This window comes from Fundulus heteroclitus, unplaced genomic scaffold, assembly GCF_011125445.2.
Source record: "Fundulus heteroclitus isolate FHET01 unplaced genomic scaffold, MU-UCD_Fhet_4.1 scaffold_255, whole genome shotgun sequence".
Lineage (NCBI taxonomy): Eukaryota > Metazoa > Chordata > Actinopteri > Cyprinodontiformes > Fundulidae > Fundulus > Fundulus heteroclitus.
This window is the reverse complement of record NW_023396666.1, coordinates 175425-200392: the sequence shown is the minus strand read 5'-3', so window position 1 is coordinate 200392 and position 24968 is coordinate 175425. Positions and strand designations below refer to the sequence as shown.

The 24968-nt window shown below is 40.6% G+C and overlaps 1 protein-coding gene across 2 annotated transcripts in view; it reads right to left on the bottom strand.

The window, feature by feature from the left end:
- Positions 1 to 20572, bottom strand: part of LOC118559263 (netrin-G2-like) — a 28686-nt gene extending 8114 nt beyond the window's left edge. The window contains exons 1-3 of one of the 2 annotated variants that reach the window (XM_036129947.1): positions 20215 to 20572; positions 18439 to 19187; positions 1641 to 2284 (exon numbers count right to left, since the gene is read on the bottom strand). In XM_036129947.1, the coding sequence (XP_035985840.1) occupies positions 1641 to 2284; positions 18439 to 18657 (863 nt within the window). In that variant the 5' untranslated portion in view covers positions 18658 to 19187; positions 20215 to 20572. Of the gene's footprint in view, positions 1 to 1640; positions 2285 to 18438; positions 19188 to 20214 lie in introns of those variants that run through there. The other variant, XM_036129948.1, reaches the window with a different exon arrangement.
- Positions 20573 to 24968: the final 4396 nt, after the last annotated feature.

The window sequence follows — 24968 nt, the reverse complement described above, 5'->3', positions numbered from 1 at the left end:
AGTCTGAATAAAGGTTGAACTAATCAATAAATTGCAGCTTCGGGGAATTTCCGGCACAGAGTTGAAATTTGTTTCAGTTTACAGGATATAATCAAGAATGAAAAGAAAATGTAGTTGCCAAATTTGATGGCTGGTTATTAGATTTACTGGGTTTGGTTTAGGTTCAGGCTTGGTGATGGACTGTTTGCCCCCCCCCCCCCCCCCCCACCCCGAATATAGGGCTGATAGCCCCTCTCTCTCTGATCCTGTGCTGAGCCTGAAAAGTGGCTGTGATCAATACCTGCAGGCCCTCCGCCAGAGTGCTGCTGGTGTGTGTGTGTGTGTGTGTGTGTGTGTGTGTGTGTGTGTGTGTGTGTGTGTGTGTGTGTGTGTGTGTGTGCTGTGTCAGCATCCACTCAGGACTTCATCAAACACTCCCCACACCTTTTCCTCATGCGCCGACATGCATTTACAGACACCCACATCGGTCAACGCCCCGCTCAGACGCTCATTTTCCCTTTCCCCCTTTCTTGCTCAGCAACCCGAACGCTGCGCGCGCACAAATGCACTTGCATACACAAATGTATGCAAGTGCACACCCATCCCAACACGGATGTTAAATACCATTCAAATGTCAGCCCCGCCGTATCGATTGGAATAATAACTCTGAAAGGAAGAAGAGATGGCTTGTTGATGCTAAGCAGGTGCATGATCGCCGCACCATCGTTCACTGTCACTAAAGTTGCCATGTAAGGGTTTCAGGATCCCCTGGCAGAACGTGGATCAGGGTTTACGTTCGACCACCGAGTCCCTTTATTTCTGTCATTAATCATTGTGCAGTGTGACAGGTACACCAGGATTCATGCTGGGAGCGGGGTCACTCAGAGAGCCCTCTGATCAGGGTCGCCGTGTTTGCATGTCAAAACCAGAGGGTGTGTTTATCGGCAGGCGATTTCTGCCGTCTGCCATGTACGACTGCAAAATTACTGCTTTATATGCTTTGTTGTTTTCAGAGTTGGAATGTAAGCCGACCGTATTTTCATTTAAATTGTCCATTAAGTACTTGAGAGCAAAACTGTGAAGTAAGACTCTTAGTATTTCTAATTTTTCTATCATATAACGATCTATGTGGCAGGATGTCAGTTCCATTAATGCATCAGCAGCTTACTAAACAGTAAGTAGTATGTTTTAAAGGTTTAAAGTTTAATGATACGTGAGGCTAAACTCGCTTTTAGGTTTTTTTTTTTTTTTTTTGCTTTTCTTTTCAAGAATTTTTCTTTTTTAGACTTCCTGGAAAGACATAGTTTATAGCTTTTAGTATGACAAGGCATAACTTTTCATCCATACAGTTTCTATCCCCAGTTAACCCCGTTCAAGGTCACCTGAAGGCCTACCTTTGTATTTCTAAATAATATCTCAAAGAAAGACAGAATCCTTTTTACACATTTAGATATTTCATTCCCAAATATGAATAACCTGCGGAGGGACAAAATGACCATCAACATCCTCGTCTTTTTCCCGTCTTAATATTTATTTTGACATACCTAACACATTTTTGCTGTTTTGTTTTCACACATAATAAGTCTTTGCCCAATAAACCGTGAAAACCTGTGTAAGCAGAGGAGCAAGGCCCCACAAGGGAGTAAACAGTTACTTCTCACCTGGCCGGGACCTCGATGTTGGAGATTGCGTAGAAGTACTTTAGCAGGTTGTCTCTCTGGACATAGGTGCCTCCGAGCGCAGGCCGCAGCAGCCTCAACCTCAGGTTGGTGAAGGTAAAGAAGTCCCTCAGTCCCTTCATACTTTCCATGCGGGTGTAAAGGCTGTCCATGTTTTGCAGCCGGGGGCCTGCAAACACAGCAAAACGCTCCCTCACCTCAAACTTCACGTTCTTGTCGTTCTTGGAGCCAACCCAGCCCGAGTACTGCTCAGTGCAAATGACCCGTGTGAGGTTGGCGGGCGAGAGGTCGCGCACTTGTTTGGGCTGCATGTTAAAGGCGTCTTGGCAGTCGTCGGCATAGAACTGGTAGGGCTGCCAGGAGCGCCCGTGGTCCATGGACTTATCCAGAACCATGATTGTGGGACGGCCATATTCAAAGGTGATCTGGATGTCATCGGTGAGCTCCAGACTCTTATTCCAGGACATGCTGATGTTTGCCAGCAGGGGCTCCGGGTGTCGACCCCAGGTTACAGTCTGCCAGTAGGTGATGAGGCCGTTGCGTTCGCGGTCCTGCATCAGCTGAGGAGGGTGGGCCAAGTCTGGGTTGGAGGCGTCACACTCGTCACTGCACAGGTATGGGTTCTCCTACAAAAGCAGTGAAGGCAAACCAGGTCAGTAAATAAATAAAACTGTAACAACCAAAACATTATTGACAAGAGCGGAAGTTTATGACGATATTATTAGGAAGCAGTGATTGCAGACTCAAGATTGCCTCACCTGGTCACCTACATTTAAAAGCATTGAAAATAAGAACCGTAAACGTATTCACAAAATGCTTTGGCACTATTAGGTACAATTCTCTCCTCCGAGGCAACGTTGTCTGAGTAAATATGTGAATTTGTTCCAACAATGTCAAAAACTCAGTTATGAAAGAATCACATTTTTTTCCAGCAAAACAAAACAAAAATAAGAGGTTCAGAAAAGTAAACTTGCTAAACAACAAAACGGGGAATGTGAAGGTCGGGGGGATCGTGCATCATCACCATCTTTGCATGGACAGCAGAGTACTGCCGCACTTTAACTCTAAAGAATTGATCCTCCACATCCACTGATGCCAAGACTTTGAAACTGCTGCCCTGCTACACAAGCAAAAGTCAACAGGATTATTCACAAAGCCCAATACGACTCTTTTCACCTGCTGAAAAAAGTCTTTCCTCTGATTATAGTTCTTCTTGTTTGACCTGGAAAATAATTTCTTCCCCCACTTACTCATATTTAAATGTCCCAAAATACATCAGGACTGTCACAATGCTACAATAATATTGCAAAGTGGTAATATAAATGCATTACGGTTACATATATAATCACAAAATGGATTATATACAAAAACAACTTTATTTCATTTGTGAAGTGTGACATGTTCCAAACCCGGGTTACAGACGGGTAGCTGGAAGACTCACAGCTCAGATTAGCTCCAGAGTTCACATAGCTGACTGTTATCTGCCAGTTTTCTGACAACCCGTTCAAAACAGAAGTCAAAATATTTGCACAAAGAATTCCCAGAGATCTGCGCTTATCTCTCTTGGTGCTTAATTTGCTAAGTTCAGCTCTGGTGCTGTTTGGATTGTATCACATACAGACGGCTCATTGTGTGCCCCCAGGAAGCTCTAATTACTTTGATAAGGCTTATTATTTTCTAATATCTCCAAGCTTTAACTCTCATAGTTTAGCTTACAGCTTCATGTAATTATACATAACTGTACGCATTTATATCCTGTGTCCAAGTTTACAGTCAATAGTACACTTTTCATCATCATGGTTTGTTTTTGACTAAATCCACTGATCAGTTAAACGCAAAGGTAAACAAAAACAAATCCCCATATACTTGCTTCAAATGCTTGCCTTGTTTGGATTCAGAATCATTTTTTTTCTTGACATTGATCCTGTTTTTTCAGCTGAAGTAATTCATCCTCCTCTTTCATTCCATGAGAGATAAATGGACCTTCTCCATTAGGATTAAAAAGCAGCAGTTTGCCTAGAGAGCTCCTTTTTCCTCGCCTTGCTACTCATTTCTATACTCCCCCCCCCCCCCATCTTCTTTTTTGTCTAGAAAGTGTGATTACATCTGATTGTGGTGTCTTGAAATGTCACAGGCCCATCTTGAAAAGCTGTTTTTAAAAGGTTGGAGTAATTAGGCTGCAAACAAAATGTCCAAATAAATAATTAAATCAACAAATAATGCCAAAATACACCAATTTAAGCACCGGAATTGAAAACAGAAACATGCAATACAAAAGTGATAGGCTGGAAAAAGTGACAGACCTCTTAGGCAAGTACTAAATAAAATATTGGCTTTGGGGTCAAGTGAAGACACAATAGGAGTTAGGCCGCAGTTCTGCTGCGCGTGAACTATTTTGTTTGGGATTTACTGTTAAAAAAGATTCATAGGAGACACACTCCTAGTTGGTTTTTTTGAACTTGCGACTCTTTGGTGACCTCACTGGGTGACCTCCAGAGTTTCCAAATGGCTGCATGCAAATTCCAAGTAAAACTGCATTTTTTTTGCCTCCCTCAATACCCCCACCCACCGGGGATGATCGGTGGAGGTAGCCAGCCGACTGACTGAGGACCAGAGAATGTGGTGTACCTTGAGACAGAAGCTGAGTACCATACACAGCCAATAAATTAGAATATTCATGAAAATCTTTATTTTCAGTAAGCCAAATGTTGGCTTACTGAAATGTACAGTCAGTTTAAAACCAGCTTAAAGGTTGTTGGATTCAAAAGGTACTTTTGATCTGACAAACGCGTCTCATAGAAATGCATATTCTAATTTCTAGAATGTGACTGTATGTGCGACTTCTCCTTTTTGTCTTAGACCAGGATGCTAGTGGTGTTGGCAGCTAAAAGCCTTTACAGGCAATGAAGCAGTGGCTCTGCCGCAGAACCGGAATATGTCGGCACTGCGGAGCGTTTCTGACCTAAAGCCCGACGATGTAAGGTTTGGCTTAGGGATCACCGTCACCCATTGCTGCAAGTGGGATTGGACGCAGGCTGTTTTTTCAGACACTGCTGAGTAAGGAGTCACAACGATCATTAAGAACATCAAGCCTTCCTGCTGCTTTGTAGTCAAGAGTTGTGACGGGGCGCTGCTCCCTTCTTAAGTGCTTCTCCCACATCTGAACTAGATACTGATTCTGCCAGACAAGTGGAATCCAATTTTGTTCCATTATATATCAATAACATGATAAAGCGACTAATATGTTTCATTCTTGCTTACTTACTGAATAATTTAATACTCAAAGAAAATGGGATCAGGGGGGAAAGCTGGTGGTAAAGTGCATGAATCCACAATATCAAATATTAAAAAAATAAATAAAAATCAGTTCACCCCATTTCAACCGATGCTTTCCTTAATCATTTCTGTAAGTGCAGGACGCCTATTGTTCCTGTTCACATTGTAAGCTAACATACCACTGCAGCACAGCTAACTAGTACGGTAAGTTAGAAAAGAGGCAGTTAATAATTCCCAAAAGCCATTGCATCAAAAGCATTGGGGATGTTTAGGTACTGCTTTTATACATATATTTGGCATATAAATAATTATTTCCTCCTGTTAGAGCACACATGTAAAGTGTTGTCTTCCAATAGTTGTAGTCATACTGAACATTTACACAAAAGAGAAAAACAACAACAAAAGCTTCTTAATTTATCCAAATTATCTAATATGTGTGAGACAGTCCACAAAACATGCAAACCTAACATAGAACATCACAAATTGATAGACCATTAATACAAAGTTACAACAAAACAAGTTTTAATTCATTGAAACACCTATTTGATTGCCTTCATTTTTAAAAGTGAGTTCACCCATAATTTGTTTATTTAACCACTAAACTTAAAAAGAAAAAAGAAAAACTGCGGGCATTCAAAGGTGGGCATAAATACTTTCCTTACACATCAGAGACGGAGAATGGCGACAGAAATCAGTAGGGCGCTTTAACATGCTCAAACCAAAGCACACTCTAATGAGCCTCCCGGAGATCTGTTTGCGGTGCAGGTCTTGCATGGAAATATGAGTATTGCAACATGCTGAGCATACAGATGGAGAAATGCCGTGGAAGTGGCCAGCAAAGTGAAAACTTTGTCTTTTTGCAACTATTGTGAATTTCAACTTTTTATCGCCTCCTTTCCGTTCTGCAAAGGCTGAGCGGTCAATTTTCAAAAAGACAAAAAAAAAAAAAAAGATATCCGGGTGGAGTATCACATGAAACAGCAGTTTCTTCTTTATGATGTAAGCCCTAACGTGAAAGCAATACTGCGTTATATTGATGTACTGTGCGAGCGCAGATCATGTGTCACAGTTTCTTTGCAGACGTGCGCTTTTTTCCACATCCAGAGCCAGCGCGGCGTGGCATCGGCTGGGCCGTTCGGCGGGAAAGCGAGCAGTCACTCAAAGCCACTGTTGCAGAGTAATACCAAAAGGAAAAAAAGAAAAAAAAGAAAAAAAAAGCCGGAATCCTGTGAGGCTGAGATTATCAATCATCGGATTTATGGTGACAAGGAAGAGTGGGAAAACTCCAAACAAACGCAAACGCTGAGGTGGTGCTGAGGAAAGCGGCGATCATAATGCATGTGGAGACACGGCTGTGAAGCGACAGTATCTATACGCCGCAAACTGCGGATGATACATCTCGCTTCGCGCTGAACCCACATAGCGGCATTGTTTACCGCCTGATAACCCAATTACTCCTATCGCAGCAAATCAGATAGGGATCACTGTCAGCACAAACACACTTAGGATGATAATACACCTTGCACCTAAACAACTGCAAACAGACGAGGTAATTAGAATCAGACACGAGGAGGACTGTTGCAGATGAGGGGGGGGGGGGATGAGAGTGAGCTGCCCCGCTGGAGGTCCAGCTGCTTCTGCGCAACCTCCCGGCCCTGCTCCAGACACATGTTTACATACATGGGAGCAAAGATCGGAGCGCCGTTGTTCTGAAGATGACCCCTTGACCCACAAATCCTACTGAATGTGACCGTGGTGCCATCCTGTCCCAGATAAAGAGCAAAACTCCTTCCAGGTTAACGCCGACAGCTTCGCAGACAAGTGCGTGGCGAGAGAAATGTGAATCTACGCGATATATATATATATATTTTTTTTTCTTTTACACTTTGTTGGAGCTTTTATAAGGGTCGTGTCAAACAGCTGCACGTTGCTGCTCATCAGGTTGCCCTGACCTCACAGAGCCCTTCGGGATTAGCTACAGTAGAGGTGATATGTACTGTACAATAATAGAGGCTGGAAGATTTTCATCCCCCACAAGAGCCTTACGCGAGGTTATGTTTAAGCCCTTTGTGCACCTTGGCCTCCTTATCCCACTCCGCCGCCTGCCACTGCTTTGTCCCTGCTCCCGGCATGTCTGCGTCAGGATACGCGCAAACCCCCGGCAAACACACACTGCCTCTGTGTGATCCAGGCCTAATGCTGCAGCAGGTGGCCCATGTCGCTAAGCCCCTCCAGCAATTATCCTCGCTGGGCTCTTGCTTCCACCACAACAGCTGCCACGATGCCCCAGTGATGAGCGGATTCCTTGTTTTGACTTGCAGGATAACAATGGGAAGCTAAACAACAATGGCACCTGAAGTACGTTGCAAAAGTATTCACCCCCGCCCCCCCCGCTCCAACTTTTTCACATGTTGTCACGTTTTATTTGATTAACCAGGATTCAAACAGAGCATAACTGTGAAGTGAAAAGAAAATGCTGCACAGGTATTTAACAGTTTTCACAAATAAAAGTCTGAAACTTTGGTCTTCATTGTATTCAGCTCCCACGAATCTACGATAGATCCACCCTCCACTACAATTTTTTTTTTTTTAAATTCTTGCCATATATTCTCAATAGTATTTTGGTGTGGAAATTCACTTCACCATGCAGACATTAATGTGCTTTTGTAATTATTATATAATAGCCATCTTTATTTGGCATTACAGCTTGTCCATTTTGATGCAATTTGTCCTCTGTATTCAACCCACTCCTCAGGGAAAGCAGCACCTGGAAGGCAGTCTGGGGCTAAGGGTCTTGCTCTGGGACCCACAGTGGCAGTCTTTGGGATTTGAACTGGGGAACGTGCAGCCTTCCTGGGATGCAAGAGCCCTGCTGTAACATCTTACCACTAGGCGACCACGTCCCTACTGAAAGCCATGCCAGGGTATATCTGAACAGTGCTTAGTAGCTCTATCTGTATGTTTATGAGCAACAGCCGACATGAAATCGTTTTAAAGACACAGTGCTACTATATGGCATTCAACTCAAACTGAGCTCAACACCTACCATATTAATTTATTGTATGTATTTTATTGTATTATAATTTTCAGTCACTTTGTTATTTTACACAGTACTGCTTTATGTATTTCAATGATTTTCTCTGCTTTGATGCCATGCTCAGCCCTTTGGTCAACGCTTGCTTTCTAAAATATTTTTTAATACAAAGTTTCAGATTGTCTGTCCCTCCTGGAGAAAAGCATCCCCCACAGCCTGATGTTGGCATCTTTCGTCATAGTTTCCATGGCGTGATGTTGTTACACTATGACGATGTGCAATTAGTTTTTTTCCACACCGCATTTCATACATGCAGACTAAAATGTCCATTTAAAAAAAAAAATCTAACCAAAACACCTGCTGGCAAATGCTTGCTGCGTCCTCAATACAGTTATATTTTTAAAAACAAAAAGATTATATAACACACAGGTGAACCTTGTTTACTAATGTGCACCGAGGGGACCGGTGAGAGGGTCAAATATACATACTTTTTTAGATTTCATTGTAAAAAAAAATTCACGATTCTGAAAACGATGTAGCATCTTCTTTGGGTCGCAGGAAAATGGTTTACATTAAGCTTTGTTGATGTAATGGGACACAATATGAAGTAGTTCAAGGCGGGGGGGGGGGGGGGGGGGTACTTTTGCAATGCACTGTAAAGTCTCCAGATTTGTTTCTTACATTTGGCTTCCTGTGATTTGTCAGCGTTATCTGTGCTTTGTGACTGTGAGGAATATCATACTCTTTGACCTCCTGCAGATCACCTTCCACCAGTAAAATTGTCACTATGAGTTATTGCTCTTCACCTAGAATGAACAACAGTTGATTTTTTTTTTTTTTTTTTTTTTTTTTGCAAGTAAAGATCTCTGCCAATAAGTATTTACATACAAATACAGTGACTGCTCTTTACATGGCTTCCCATGTTTCATCTCTCTTCCTGTTATGATCATCTCTCACAACTCAAAACATTTTGCTGTGCTCTCCTGCTCTGTTTTCTCCTTCCACTTTCTGAAGTTTCTGTTTTATATTGGCGGCAAGGGGAATAAAGGCAGGCGCACACAACACAATTTATTATGTTTTGAGGAAACTTCAAACAGAACGACCTTCCCATTAAAAAGGCCACAGAAGGGATGAGAAAGGGATATTGCTTTTTCACTTATGACGCCTTTCCATCATGCTGGAAGTTCTTTTTGAGGCGAGTGAAGGTGCTATCGCTGTGTCTGTGTGTTACCTGACAAATCTGCCCATACATAGAGGGAGACCCATATGTTTTGAGCATCCTTTGCCAAAAAAAATAAAATAAAAATGGTTCCCTTAATTTTTCTGGAGAGATAAGTTTATGACTGCAAACGTTTGGCACCCAAACAAAAATCATCATGTTTTGAGGACTGTATTTGTGAAATAAATGTGGAATTTAAACACAAAGACAGCTGCAGGCTGTCAAAAAACAAAACAAGAGTTTTTTTTCTTTTCTAATGCATACCATAACAGTAAGAGTCAACATAGAGATGAAGAAGGGGGGAAACCTGAAATTGTTCTGATGGATGTAAGGCTGGCTTTCACTGTAAACCGCTCAAGCCTATTGAGGTGTTGTCAAAACACTGACAGGGAGCGGAAGAGGAGGCAGACAATGAGGATTCAACCCACAGGAACACAAAGGAAGTGCTTATATATTGTGGCGGAGCGTTGTGATTTTGGTTTGGTATCCCCCCCGCAAAAAAAAGTTTAAATATTTCAATATTCTGCTAATATTTAGATATTTAGTTAAGTCAGAGTACATTCCAATTAAGCCCAAAAAGAGTTACAGCTCTGGAAGATTTAGGTTCAAAATATCTTGTAATATTAACAACAAGTTTCTTCTAACTGGAACTAATATTAATGTTTTGGATTAGCTCAGTGCTGCACAATGTTGCAGTTGGTAAGCCCTGTTGCAATGTAGCAAGAAGGCTAGAATAATGCCGAAGAGGCCTACCAAACTCAAAGACTTGGAGCTTATCCATAAAACATAAAAATACTGAAGAAACAGGCAAAAAGCTGGCAATTATCAGAAGGATTTGACTGTTGCATGTTCCATAAATAATTTCTATTGCTTATTGACAAAGATATAAATAATTTTCAACATACCAATATTATTAAAATAAATTAGATTTTTTTTATTTATTTACATTGTTTCATCTTGATAGATCCCTGCCTCATTTCCTGTTAGAAACAAACTTGTTGGTACAATGAAAATGCTTTAAAATCCAAATTTGCCAGGGGTATGCATCATTTTTAGCTTAACAGAAAGCTATAAGCTTTCTGTAGCATCTTAACACTTGTTAAGAGATCAATGGGTGAGTTGAAGAACAGCCTGGACTGGTTGCCAATTAACCACAGGGCTAAAATGAGAATAAAATAAAAATGAATGAAGAAAAAAATCCATCACAGAGAATCCCAACAAACCCCGCAGGGAACTTAGATCTGTCAGTTGACCTTACACGCCAGTAAATTCATAAGTGTTTGTGGTGTAGCCATGTAGTTAGAAAAAATCTAATTTTATTTCATTTTAGGAAATTAAATGTGAAAAAAGAGACACAGATGGATGAGGTCAGAAGTTCTGGATGTGTGTAAAAGAAGAACACATTAATAAGACAGAACTTTAACATCTGATCACAGTTTAGTAGGAATCCAAGCGATAAACACTCAAAGATGTGACTTTTAATACATGTTTTAAATGTAGCAAAAATATTTATAGTTTTCAGGATCGGTTGAACATTTGCCATCACTATCAATGTTTCATTTATTGTACGTAATTTACTAAGAAAGAACTCTTCGAATAAAATGAAATTTCCACAATTTCTGGGCTGGCCAAAGCTCACAGCGTTTCAAGAAACTGGCAACAGTTCTGGTGACAATCCCTCAGATAAAAACCGAAAGGCCAGCAGGGAAAAGTAATCACAATACTTTAAGTAGGCGCTAAATCCTTTGACACTAAAAGACTTAACCATGCAGACTGCTCAAAGACATGCATTAGCCCCACTTCTGATGAAACCATTAAAATATGGGAAACCAGTTTTGCATCAAGTAAATGAAATAAAGGCTTCACCAACTAACTCCTCTTTAACAGCAGGTCACCTCTTACTCATTCAGCTATTTTCAGCAGGCGTCATTTTAACCCGATATATCCAAACTGTCGCATGCCGCTGGTATATTTATGAATAAAGCACCATATAATGTCCTGGGATTTTGCTTTAATTACCTGAAAAAAAAAAAACTGTTTATCCATTTCTTGTGAAATGCCTTCCCCGGCACCAAACAGCCCTCGGTGCGTGTAAATGTATCTTAGGTGTGCGTTTGCGTGGGCAGGTGTTGTTTATGTCGCTCTGTGTGTGTGTGTGCGGGCAAGGATTGAAGAAAAAAGAAATGTTTACTGTAGGCATGTGGGACTGTGCTGGAGGAGGAGGAGGAGGAGGAGGAGGAGGAGGAGGAGAGAAGGACAGAGCAGAGACATCATGCTGCTCTGAAGCAGTAGCAGCTGAGCTCATCCTGCTAAAGTCCCCTCAGTTGGACCTGGACATGTCATTTAAAAAAAAAAAAAAAAAAACTTAACTTAGATTGCACGTACAGCAGATGCACTTCACTAGGAGAACCACATTTTCAGCACAGTTGCCGTTTTCTCAGTAAACTCTCCAGAGCTGAATTCAGGGAAAAGCTGCTATATTTTATTGATGTTTTTTTCAGTCTAAGCCAACCACAAAGGAAGAGCAAGAAGTGGGTTTTCAGGGGTTTAAATCAACTGAGCTCGTGCAATTGTGTAACAGAATATTAAATTACTTCTTTATTGTGTGCATTTTAAAAGTGTAGCACACTCACAGTTTTCCACTTTTTATTAGAAGGCCTTATTCCTCTTGGTAAAAGAGGACAGCTACCATAGAAGATACGCCAGGTTTAAAGTGCTTCATACAGTATCGTTTGTCATGGCTTCACATGGAGATTTACTCCTAATTTCTTTAATAATTTGAACTCCTGATATTGTTTTACTTTTTTGTTGTTGTTTTATTTCCCTGACATTGATTAAAACAATCCTTGCATCAATGTACTTTTCAATGATACGTTTGAGTCTTGTAATCATCTGGACTCATTAAGGTCCCTGTTATACATCAAGCTATTGTTGCAAATGTCCCTCGGCCATTTTGGCATTTGTCACCCAGGGTTGTTCTCAAATTTTAAAAGTATCCATAGTGGATAGAAAGAGGCAAGTGAATGTCACGGGCATTGTAAGCTGCACACTGTATTTTGTTAATCTGTTTAACTGTAATCTTCAAAGGCTGATGCAACTTTTAAATGTTTATTTGCTTTAAAACACCAGGATCAAATAATAATCGAATAATAACAAGTTATTAGGAGAACTCTGTAGAACGTGATCACATGCTGAGGAGTTAACGCAGCCATTTGATCAGGGTGGGCTGGACCAGGCATGCATCTAAAAGTTGCAGGACACTGGCTCCTGATGACTGACGTTTGAGCTCCCTATGACCAAATTCATAGTGAAAGAGCGGTGAAAGTTTGATTATCTTGACTTCTGCAGCTCCCGGTGAGTCTTTGCTCAGTGAGGATCTCCTCCAAACAGAACAGACATGGGCGAGGGGGAACTACAACACAAAGAGTAGTGCAAACACTTGTCATTAAAAGATTATGACATTCACAGCAGAGCTCTAACTTTGTGAAGCAGGAGAGCTTTTATTCTAATTTTTGTCCATATAAACTCACATGGAATCTAATTTTAAAGATCCCAGTTAGCAATGAGTGATATCAAAACTCTATTTACCAAACTGTGATAAATGACGACACCAGCACCTGGAGCGGTAGTTTATTTCACACTGACGCTTTAAGTTTTGACTAAAACCCATTTAACCCCATGTTGAAGCAGAGAATGGTGTCCTACAGGCACTCCATGAGAAAAGAAAAACTCAAATCACTAAATGCATTAAAGAAGATGGGAGACACCACAGTATCTGAATATTATTGTTCAGTTAATAGTTAGATGAATTGTAAGTACACATCTAGTTTGTTTCAATTTTAAAATAGTTTTAATAGTTGTAGTAATAATAGTAGTAATTGAACTGTTAAAGTGTTATGTGTTAAGAAGAAAGGGAACTTGGGTATAAACTAAAATGGAAATTGAAAAAAAGAAAATCTTAGAGGCTTAGTTGTTATCCAGCAAATTTCTTTAATAAGGCAGTTTGTAAATTACTTCAACAGGTTTGTTAGTTGTTGTTACATGTTTTAAAGTTAATTAACTAAAGTTCTTTTTTATAATGTTTTCAGAAAGGCTGTTCTCAGAAACTGGGAGATATTAGGCTTATTTTAATGTTTTTAAACTATATATATACATATATATATATATAAAGAGATCGATAGATAGATAGATAGATAGATAGATAGATAGATAGATAGATAGATAGATAGATAGATAGATAGATAGATAGATAGATAGATAGATAGATAGATAGATAGATAGATAGATAGATAGATAGATAGATAGATAGATAGATAGATAGATAGATAGATAGATAGATAGATAGATAGATAGATAGATAGATAGATAGATAGATAGATAGATAGATAGATAGATAGATAGATAGATAGATAGATAGATAGATATTTGTTTCCTTTCTTAATGTTTTTGTGGACCACAACATGAAAAGACTTGAATCAGAGAAGTCTTGGTTGGAGCAAAGCATGATAATCTTTAAAATGTTTTTAACACTTCAAAAAAACAAAAACAAAGTTAAACCCTGTTTGTTTCGATACATTTTTGAAAGCATTGTATTTACTTTCTAATTGTCTATACGTCTCACTATCTGTAGAGAAGAAAAATGTCTGACGGGTCAAAAACAGTGTGGTGAGAAAGCTTTCGACTTGTAATCGATGCTACTGATTGCGGTTGCAGTCACACTCAAATTGCTTCACGGCCTATTTACACGTTTTCTCCTCTTCAAACAACTATCTTTCTCTGGAACTATCTTTCCACAGATCCTGATTCGTTGATAAGGTGGTTTGCTAAGTCCACCTCGGGCTGTTTAAGCGCCTGCGGCCAATCCCTCTTAGAATCACCTCAGTGAAGGATAAATCTCACTTAAAACTATCCTCCCGTTCTGCCAACACATCTAAACACTCTCAGATCACTTTCAACTGTGTCCTAATGGGAAAGCGAGCCACACCATTACATCACTGCACCCTCCCCCTCGTCCGTTGTTTGTACATTCACTCTCGCTGCCTGCTCTCCGCAACTATCTGTTCCCTTCACCAATTACTGTACGCCTTGCAGCGTGAAACCCGCTCATGCTGCGCCCAAATTCACCCCCGGCTGAGTGTTATCAGGACACTGGCCACCTGGGCTATCATTTACACCAAGTAAGTGCATCTAGATTTGGCCCACTGCTGGATTTAGATGCCCCCCCACCCACCCCTCTTAGGTGGCCTTGATGGGCCACTGCTGGGCAGGTCAGGCCATCCGGGTCTGGCAAGGCTACACCAGGCAGCAAGCCTGAATTATGGCCATAGGCCCAGTATCAGATGCACTGATCCACACTACCAGCTGCCATCTTTCTCCCCTTCCTGCATGCTCCCCTTCCGCTGCTGCGCGGCTCCTCTCATGTCTATTTTTAGAGCTGGCTGATTTCTAGCTTCTAAAATGGGCAAATCTGTTGTAGAAGAGCAAGGTGTGCGCGTGTGTATGTTTTTTTTTTTTTTTTTGCCTTCCTTAGACATACTAATGCACACCCGCAGTCAACTCGTCCACATGTTTCACAAACCCTGACTGGTTCCTGTTAGCGCCACATTCCACAACACACATGCACATTCCCATTAGCATTCGACTGCTCTCTGTTCTCCACCCAAGGGAGACGGTTGATTGAAGGTTTGGTTTTGAAACCAAAGAAAAAAGAAACAGGAGAAGAAGAAGAAAAAAAACACAGCAACAACAGCCAAACCCATCTAAATGCAGCACTTTTAAGACAGGCACTGTGAGTTCCTCTGCGGGACAGTGGTAAGGTTTCATCTTTGTGCTTCGCTTTGATCTGGCTCACCTCTTTCTCATCATTAGTTGCCTATCTGCAGCATTCTGCCTCAAATATCTTTCCTCCATCACCCTCTACAAGCCCTATGGCACATATTATAGTATAAAACTGCACAAAAAAAAAAACTACTGAAGCTCCTCACGCAGCACTAGTGACAGTAGCATCTTTTTCAAAGTGCTGGAAGCGTGTCACGTTGAAAGAAGCCGGCATGATGTTGGCCGCTTTTGCTGTGCAGACACGATGCTGCATTCCCAAGAAACAAGTGAGATGAATGGAGTAGAAAAAACTGTATCCCTACAGAGAAAGAGGCTGCAGAGTTTACTGTAATGCAATGGAAGCAATGGAAGCCAGTATGCTTCAAAAAGGGGATTCTCCCAGAGTGTGTAGTAACATACTGTAGAGCGAGAGATGGAGGGATAGATTACTTTGCATGTTCCGCAGTCTATCTCAAGTTTTTTTCCCCAACGACATTGGGATACGCAGACTTTTCGGGGTGTTTTTCTATTCCCGAATGTGATGTATTTTTCTCTTGATTTGTGATTGAAAAAGTAAACCAATTAAATAAGGTAGTGACTCTTCTGCATAGCTGCTAAAACTAGGGATGGTTTAAAGGGCAAAAATGCTGTTTCCCTGAAAATGCACATTAGACTTGGGCATTCAGTAAAAGAAAATACATGTTTAATGGTATTTATACAAAATATTCAAACAACATTGCAAAAAAAATAAATAAAATAAAATAAATATTTAGCTGCTTTCATTTAAAACAAAAAAATAACAATTATTGTAACAACTTGAAAAAATATTGAAGGCTATTATGTTATGTAGACTTAAGAAAGAATTTCAAATAAACCCAGGTTAATCACACAGAAAATTCATACCTTTTTGCCTTTCTGCTTTTTATATAGTAGCATAAATATCACAAGACTGATTAGGAATGCTTCCAAACAGACAAATTTCTCTCTCTTGTAAGTGCCGAACCTATTCAGCAAGCTGGCCAGCAGTGTGCAGTAACAGAAGCAGGAAAGGCAGCCCTGCTTTATTCTATGTCAGAGAATACTCTGGTTGCTCTCAAAATGTTTGTGGCATCTCATCATTAAAGGGGCTTCTAACTTTCAGAACGGCATGCCAGAGAATACTTTGGCTGCGGTTCCGAAACCGTAGCATTTTAAAACCTTAGTGCACCTTGATACCCGTACTTTCTACTGCTGCAAAAATATTCTAGCATTGCAATTATTAGAGTTCTAATGATATCATGCATACATCGGTGTGTATTTTTTTGTTGTACAGTGTGCAAAAGTAGAAATAAACACACATACAAAAATATAACACTAGTTTCCAAGTGCTTTTTGTGCAGTGTCATGAACCTTTTTACCAATTTGCTCTTTGTGGAACAACTCAAATATGACTAGCTGATATTAGCTGCTTAATTGGAGCCTGCAGTGGGCTCTACCTGAGACATGTCACACGGTTGCCCACTGTAACTTTTGAAACAATTATTTTAAAGGCTCCTTCGGTGCACACACCATGAGTGTCCGTGTTTGTCACACATACAAATATTTACCGACGTGAACTTGTCTTTCTTTTAGCCAAATCAAAAGTGTGGTTGTCTTCTTTCAAACCAGCTGACCAACAAGTCAATGAACAAGTGGGAGAGGGCTATGCTGTATTTTGCTATACCCCACAATGACGAAAAAGGTCACACTGGCTCCTTCTATGGCACTCAAATTAAAAAAGTATATAATGGGGGAAATGGTAACATAGAAGCTTGTTTATGGAAGGATCCAAAAAAATTGTTATATTAAGACCAGTGGTCGGTCCACGGCTGGTGCATATTGATAAGTTTTGCCACTACCAGCTTGGTGTGCCGAATGGAAGAAAGCTGTGGATGAATACTTGACATGCTACAGATGACTTGGGGCGAAGGAACCCTCACATGTTCAATGGATGGTCATATTTCAGAAAAACAGCCTATCTGAGAAAAGTAGTCAGTGCATTTTGGCATATTCAGCTGACATCTCTCATTTCTCCTTTAAACTTTACTATCTAAAGCCCTAATCAGTGCACTCTGGGAGCAGTTTAAATCCCCACAACCACAAACGACCTGACGGGAACCAGAACTTTCCACCGTTAAGCTCTCGTCCGAACAGAAAAGTGCTGACTAAGGCCAGACTCCTTCCTGTCCCGCCCTCCATCACCCTTCTTTCTTTCTGTCTCATCAGCTGTGCAGCACACTCAGGATCCTTGGGATGAAGCGTCGCCAGCCAACCCCTTGTAAGGAAGCCCATTAAGGAGTGCATCAATATTTCATCATTGCTCACTCAGAAACATAGTTATAGAAGTTTCCAGGCCTGGGCCATTAGGGGGCAGACGCCAATACGTTATGGCAGCAGGCATCCCTTCGCCTCTTGCCTCACTCCGGCCCATCTCATCTCTTAAGTCGAGAGGTTTCACTGAAGACAACAGTGGTTTCCGCTACTAAAACAAGTCATTAACCATTAGGTATCCAAAGTATGCATCTTTTCCTGTTTAAATGAATAACCTAGTGCCTCAATTACTAGTTCCAATCCAGAAGAAGGTAGACTTTCACCAAAAGTAGCAAATATCATCTAAGTTGGAAAACAAACACCTAATTAACAGAATTGCAAGATTATATAACATGATATAGACAGGCCTACACCCTCAACAGGCCTACGGTAACACTGTTTGTGAGATTTTGACTCACGGCTGTGGACACCAGTCTGGCGCCTTCCGCAGCGGTTATCACCAATGAGTGGACATTCAGTGACAGCGGGTCGATCGTCAGAAGAAAAAAAAAAAAAGTCTTGTCTCTCACACACAGTGAGTCAAGACATGAGTCGACGCTCAAATGCAAAACTTTTCATTCAGCCCGAAAATGAAGATGAGCCTAACTGCAGCCTTATGACTGAGATTTTATTAGCCTTATTTCAAACTATTACGCCTTCATTAGCCAGGACTGGCCTGCAGGCTTTAGCAGACATTTTAATGCATTTTTCCTCAGCTCATCCTTTAGTGCCCTTGCAAGTGAGAGGTTCTGATGCCTGCATGTCATTAGAAGGACTCTGGGGTTCTCCACAGGTCCAAATGTGAGCATGACTCTTGGTTACAAAGTTCACATTAATGCAAACATCTGCGTGTCTCTTCAAGGTCAAGCCTTCTAATGTCAATCCTACACTTACTTATGGCTTTTCTCTAATTTCCTCACTCTTAACCTTCACAATATCTCTATCCATTCTGCCACACGCGGATGAAAAGTTTTCAAGTTCTAAAGCGCCACAAACTATCTCTAATAACAAAGTTTTAATGTTTCAGAGCACATTTTATATATTAATTTGTTGAGGAATACATTGTAAAAAAAAATCATATATCGTGGGTCCCTTGACGAACTTACCAGAGTGCAGAACCTCTCGGGAGGATTTCCACATGTGATTCCGGGCGGATCCACCTTGATGCGCATGTAGTCTTTCATAGACCCGGGACTGGGCTGGCACGCATAATGTTCCCACACCGAGCCCTCGTCCGTGCTCACCAGGGATTTGCACATGTTGTACTGGCCGAGGGTGGAGGCCAAACATTGCAGCAGCAGCAAAAACGCAGCCCGGAGGAGCATGGCAGGGCTGGGTAAGGGTGTATGGAGCAGGGTCCGATACAGGGTGAGGGGGCCACAGAGCTCAGCTGAGAGGTAACGCGCATGGAGCGGTGATCACAAGGAGAGGGTGAGCATCCTGACCACCACACGACTTTTAAAGGACTTGCTTCTTCTTCTTTCTTTCTTTTGTGTGTGTGAAATCCCTCCAGTGAAAGGAGACAGCCTTCACTCAGTATGACCTGACAAATACTGACGTCCCCCAGGGGAACTGAGAGAAAGGGGGGGAAGACGTTTGTTGCTTCGGGCGGCTGATTTCCACGGGAAAAGATGGGCGGATACCGTTACAGGGATGAATCTCGGCGTGCACTTTTACCATAATGTTGCAGGGAGTTGGGTGGGAGATGCTCACGGGAATCCATGTTTCAGAGAGCGGGGTCCTGCAGCGAAGCAGCGGTGCCGCTTAGGAAAGATGAAAAAGTAGCTGCTGCATCTTCGGGTAGATCCATTGAAGGGGTTCAGACCGCCCGGGCTCTTCTTATAGATCTGGAGCGCTGTGAGGACAAAAGAAGGAAAAGTTAACATTTGTTACCATTTATACCTGACAGACTCTTGTTTTGCAGTATTTTAACTTTTTTTTCCCCCCCAGAACGAAATTTATCATACAAGGTGCCACGCCAGCTCTCCATTTCTACTACAAGTTTAAAACTTCGACGTTTGTTTCTCTAACCTGCGGTGCATTATATTTCAACATTGTGGCGCAGGTGAAACCCGTCAAAAAGCGCCTGACCGTGTGACTTAATCTCGTGCGTAAAAACACGTGCTGCTGCCCGGTGCGTGTAAATCCTCCTGTGCTGCAGAGTGGGCTACAGATGTTGCATGAACGATTACACTGTAAAAAGTGCCGGTCAAACTCGATGTGGGCTATATTTCTATCATTGTCTCAACTTGAGCTTGTGCAAAGGAAAAAAAAAGAGTAAATATCTTCATAATTAATATTTGTGCAGCTGCATGGGAATAAAGTTCGTTTTCTTCAGTGCACCTTCTCAAATGCTTCTTCGGGAGCCTTATTTTTTTAGCGTAATCAATTTAAACCGGAAACTCTGAATGTTTTATAGCCAAATTAATCAATTAACTCAATTATAATTCGATTTTTAAATCTGATACATTAATAAACGAGAGTGTAAATATTCTTTTTGCCCCAGCGTAATTTCCAGGGATTAAAATCCGACCCTCACCTCCTCAGTGACAGATACCCGATCCGTGAACAGCCTGTCCCGACCCATGCAGACTTTGTTCACTTTACAAGTAGCCGAAACAGTTTCCCGGCGCCGATCATCCAGGGGTGTGTCAGTTTCCACGGCTATGCACCCGACCGTGCAGCATCGCTTGGACTGCACACCGGACAAACTGTTTCCCTCACACTCATTGGATTTTCCTAACTGAGTTAGAATAAAGATCCCAGAGCCGTCTGTCCACTCCGACCAACCCTTAGTGGTTCGTCCTATGTGTATAAGTCAGATACGTGGAGCGAAATAAACGCACCGTGTTGTGAAATGCTTGATCAGACAGAGCACTTACTTCTTGTACGCGTCTCTATGAGGCCGGTCGGTCGGCACTATAAATCCCCTCCGATCGTCCACTGTTCTCGTTCCCCGCCGCCGTCCTCACTGTTCTCCCGATATCAATCTGCCCTGCGCGCAGTTTGTTGTTGTTGTTTTTTATTTTATTTGCTGTCAGCCGGATACTTTTTATCACACCGTAGATGGCTGCGCACTGATGACCAAGCGGTGTCCTAGATCTGGGATCGGCCGGGAAAAGAGGAATGAATTCCACCGCCAGGGAGTATCAAAAGTATAAAATATTGAGTTTGAAAAAAGGCTTGAGCCCGCCCCGATCAGCCCCCCTCTCCTCCTCCTTCCCTCCTCCTCCTCTTCCCACTTTACAAGCTTCGGGTTTACCCGGGATGCTCAAGGGCAGAAAGAGAGGGAGGGGGGGAAAGGGCTTTATGGAAAATATCACCCTCCCTCCCTCCTCCTCTTCCTCCCTCCCCTTCTCTCCCTCTCTCTGTTTCCTATCTCCCTCCCTCTATCTCGCGCACACTCTCTGTCTTTCTCTCCCTCCCTCCCTCTCTGTGTTAATACCAAGGCTAAATCCTTTTACCATCACTTTCAATCACTATCTCAGCTTTTATCTGCTCCAACCCAGCTTCCTGAACCAGGGCGCTGCAACTTCTCGTGTCCGCTGCTGCTCTCAGTTGTCCCCCCCCGTCCGATCAGCGCGGGGCTCGGTATAAAAGGACCGGAGGGGAACCCGGTGTGATGGCAGCAGGAACTTGTTCCGAAAACGACCATCAAAAAAAAGATTTATACCACCTGTTTATGCAGAGGATGCGTTCAACGTCATCGCATCTTACATTTCTGACTTTATCACAAAAAAAATTACTACAAAAAAAATACCACAAAATAGGGCATGTAATAAAAAGCTATTATGCTCTCCTATAAGTTAAAGTTTTTATTTTATTTTTAATGACAGCGTTAAACCTTAAGGATTCGTCAAATGGCTCTTTTCTGCAGAATGGATGCGCTGTCCATGGTGCTAGTGTCGAAAACCAGGGGCGATGATGCCAGTAGGGTGTCTAGCTTAAAGCTCACTTGGTTTGACCAGGGGGTCGTAATTACAAGATTTTCTAAGAATCTACTGGTCTAAATAGAGAGAAAAACCAAAGCAAATGAAAATAGTGCAACGCGTATCTCTATAATTCATCAATATGCCCAACTAAGACGCAAAATAATCTGATATGTAGTGGCTTAAGTGCATTGCTATTAAAAGGTTCACAAGTTTGATATGTTACCAATGGATGTAGTGTAGGAAAAAATGGCAATTACTCGCTGGCAATTACTTAATATGGGGATTTATGCAATGGGGGAACAAGTTGTTGATGAATGGTGGCCAGGGTGAATTCTGTCTTCGAAGGTTAGTTTCACTTCTGTCAATCTAAGGTAGTCCTAGTACAAAAGAAAAGACTGTCAGACGAAAGAAAGAAAGAAAGAAAGAAAGAAAGAAAGAAAGAAAGAAAGAAAGAAAGAAAGAAAGAAAGAAAGAAAGAAAGAAAGAATGAAAGAACGAAAGAACGAAAGAAAGAAAGAAAGATTTTTTTTGTATTTTGCATGCAACATTTGATGGGATTTTCACATTTCAAAAGTTGCACTTTTGTCTTGTCACTCCTCAGAATATATCATAAAAAGTCTAATCAAAAAGTGTTTTTTTATGTGATTTGGTCCTTTGTGTTCTTTTTGGTCAGTAGTGTGTTTTCTTTTTTTTTTCTTTTTTTTTGCCTTGGAACTCTCCAATAGATGCTATTTTTATCCAGTCTCATTCTTTTTGTAGACTCATGAACTCTGACATTTGCTGAGATGAGACTGAGTGCTTTAGATATTGTTCTTTGTTGTTTTGTAAATGCCTGGAAAAGCCATCAATTTTCTCTCGTTGTATTTTTGGAATGCTGACTAATTCTGAAAATGTTCAACATTTTCATATTTTTTCCATTTATGGTTTATGGATCTTAGTGGTGGCATGTCAACAGGGAGCTCTAGGGCACCCCATTAAAATTTTAGGAAACAATATTGACACAGTAAAGATAAATTGCAAAATAAAAAAGTAATTATCAAATTGTTTCTCTAGATTGAGAATGAATTTAAAATTTTCAACATACCCTTCCATTTTCATATTTGTTTTCTTCTTTTTTTGTGTATGTCACCGGACAGATGAGTGTGTATGTATGTTCCAAATCTGCTGGCTTCCATGTGATTTCATGCTGGTCTCTTATTTAATTATTAAAGATTCTCCTCTCCATCTTTCTGCATCCACAACCAGTCAGTTTATTTTATTCTTCATTCTATTAGATTAATTAATTATATCTGCCAATCAAAATCACACTCATGAATGACACTCACACATAACAGTGCAAACGGAGGACTCAGACTATAACAATGACAGGACATTAAATCCATAAACATTAAATTGCTTAAATCCAGCAAAATAAAATTTCAGCATCATGACCAAAATAATATTTTGCTGGAGGAAAAAAATGGATAAAGGAACTTGGACCGGACTGGCCAGGCTTAAAAACCCAGTGTCAGAGAATTGACTGTGGATGGTTCAAGTAGAGTTTATTGTGTGCTCATTTCCAATATCTAGTTCAACCCCCCCCCCCCCCACACACACACACACACACACACACACACACACACTCCCTGCACACATTTTTACCACCAATAAAAAAGTCTTGTAACCCTTTGTAGATGATTATGTGACAATAACATTGATTCTTATTGGTTCTTGACTTAATTAAGATTGGAGCATAATAAATTGCTTAGTCATTTTTTTAGCCTGCCTCATGTAGTGAAACATATTCTGTTTAAGTGGTTTCCTAAATCTACTGGTGTGACAGTAATCCCCCTGATGGGAGAAACTGAACTCAACTTTCCAAGACATGTAGCTAATCATAGGCAACTTACTGCTAATCAGTTGGAGTGATTATTACACTCTGAGAAAGATTAAACAATTATTGTTTATACGTGAGACTTTATCTGGTTTAATATTAATTAGGTTTTGTTGTGTTTTAGTTTTATTTACAGTCAGTACCTTCTTAGGATTGTCTGGTCCTTCAGAAATTAAAGCAGCCATTAAAAGTTATGCAGTTTTTTTAAGGGCTCCCTCTATGACATCTTACATGTCATAACACTGCACAAGCAAATCTTTGCGTCAACCCATAAATGAGCAGCCATGCAAGTCAATTTACTGTAAAATTAACCCTGCAAAACATATCAAGCAGAGAGGAAGGACAATGTAGTGTTATTTTCTAAAAATCATACATTGATACAAGTAATGTAGTTTTAACTAATAAGTTTTTTGAAGCTTGTTAATGCCAAAAGCATTTCACAGGAGTTTTGTAAATACACATATAACATTTTATGTGAGAATGATTCATTTGGATGCTACAACTCTTAACTAATTAAATTATGCTTCAGAGAGTCAGGTGTGAGAACACTGTCGTTAAAATGTTTTGCATTTGTTGCTGGAGAGCTGTTAGATATGTTTCATCTTCATTTCAGCATCATGACCTTAAGGTTTTTTTAAAATGCTGCCAAGACGCTGGTGAAAATGATTCTAATCATTTCATGATTATACACTCATTAAATTGACAATATAACTAAGCTGAGCAAAGCAAACACAACAGTGAAGAAAGCAAGAAAGCTGGAATTGGTTGTTACTGCTACAACAACAATATCATAAAGGCTTCTTCTGATTATGTTTTCACGTATTTTCCCTGCATTTTTCATGATGCATGCCTTGTATGGTGAAGAAACAAAATAGCAAACAAAGCGATTCAATTGAAAATCTGTGAATTAACACTTTGGTTTCAAATTTCACACATTTCCGCATGAACCAAAAGGAGATCCTAAAATTATTACATTATTAAAAACAAATTAACATGCCATGAAGGTTTTCTCTACTCCAATTCAAAGCGAAAGGGAGATTAAACCTCTGGCTGATGGCAATGATTTTCAGTGACTACAAAAGTGAAAATGTATATCAGCAAAGCAATGCATTGTGCCTCAAAACACATAATTGATGGGATAACGTAATACAATCATTACTCAACTTACTTTCACCCTACAAAGAATTTTACAAACTCTTCACATTGTTTGGTCTTAAATACAAATACTTAGACTGTATCATACACATTTGCTTATGATTTAAAATAGGATAATTAGGTTTATCAAAAAACTTTTCCCCTATTTCTATCCATTACTTTTATTGTCCAGGCATTTTTTTTCATTTTGTGAGTCATGCAACAAGTTATATCACAAAAATATTGCCCATCACAGTTTGAAAGGCAATGTAAACCATGCCATTTTACAATCTTTTAACATGGATTAAAACAGTAGGAGATTAAACTGAAAGAACATATCTTTAAAGATTTACTCCCATATTTATTTGAAAATGTACTAACACCCTTTAAACTCCCATTTTGTCAAGTTACGCCTACAAATGTAAATACAATTTATGTGATACACCAACATAAAGTAGGACATAAATGTTGAATTCAGGGGAAAGGATCTGTGGTGTTCATTTTTGAAAATGAAGCAAAACAAAAAACTGCAGTGTGCATTTTTTCTGCTTCCTCGAATGAACACCCTGTAGAACTGTAGGTGCAGTTTTTCCCGATGATGGCTGACCAACAGTCCGTCATCTTCAACAAGTCAGTAGAACTGTGTGAAGTCCCCACCTGCTTAAAATGCTCCACCTTCATCACTGTCCCCCAGAAA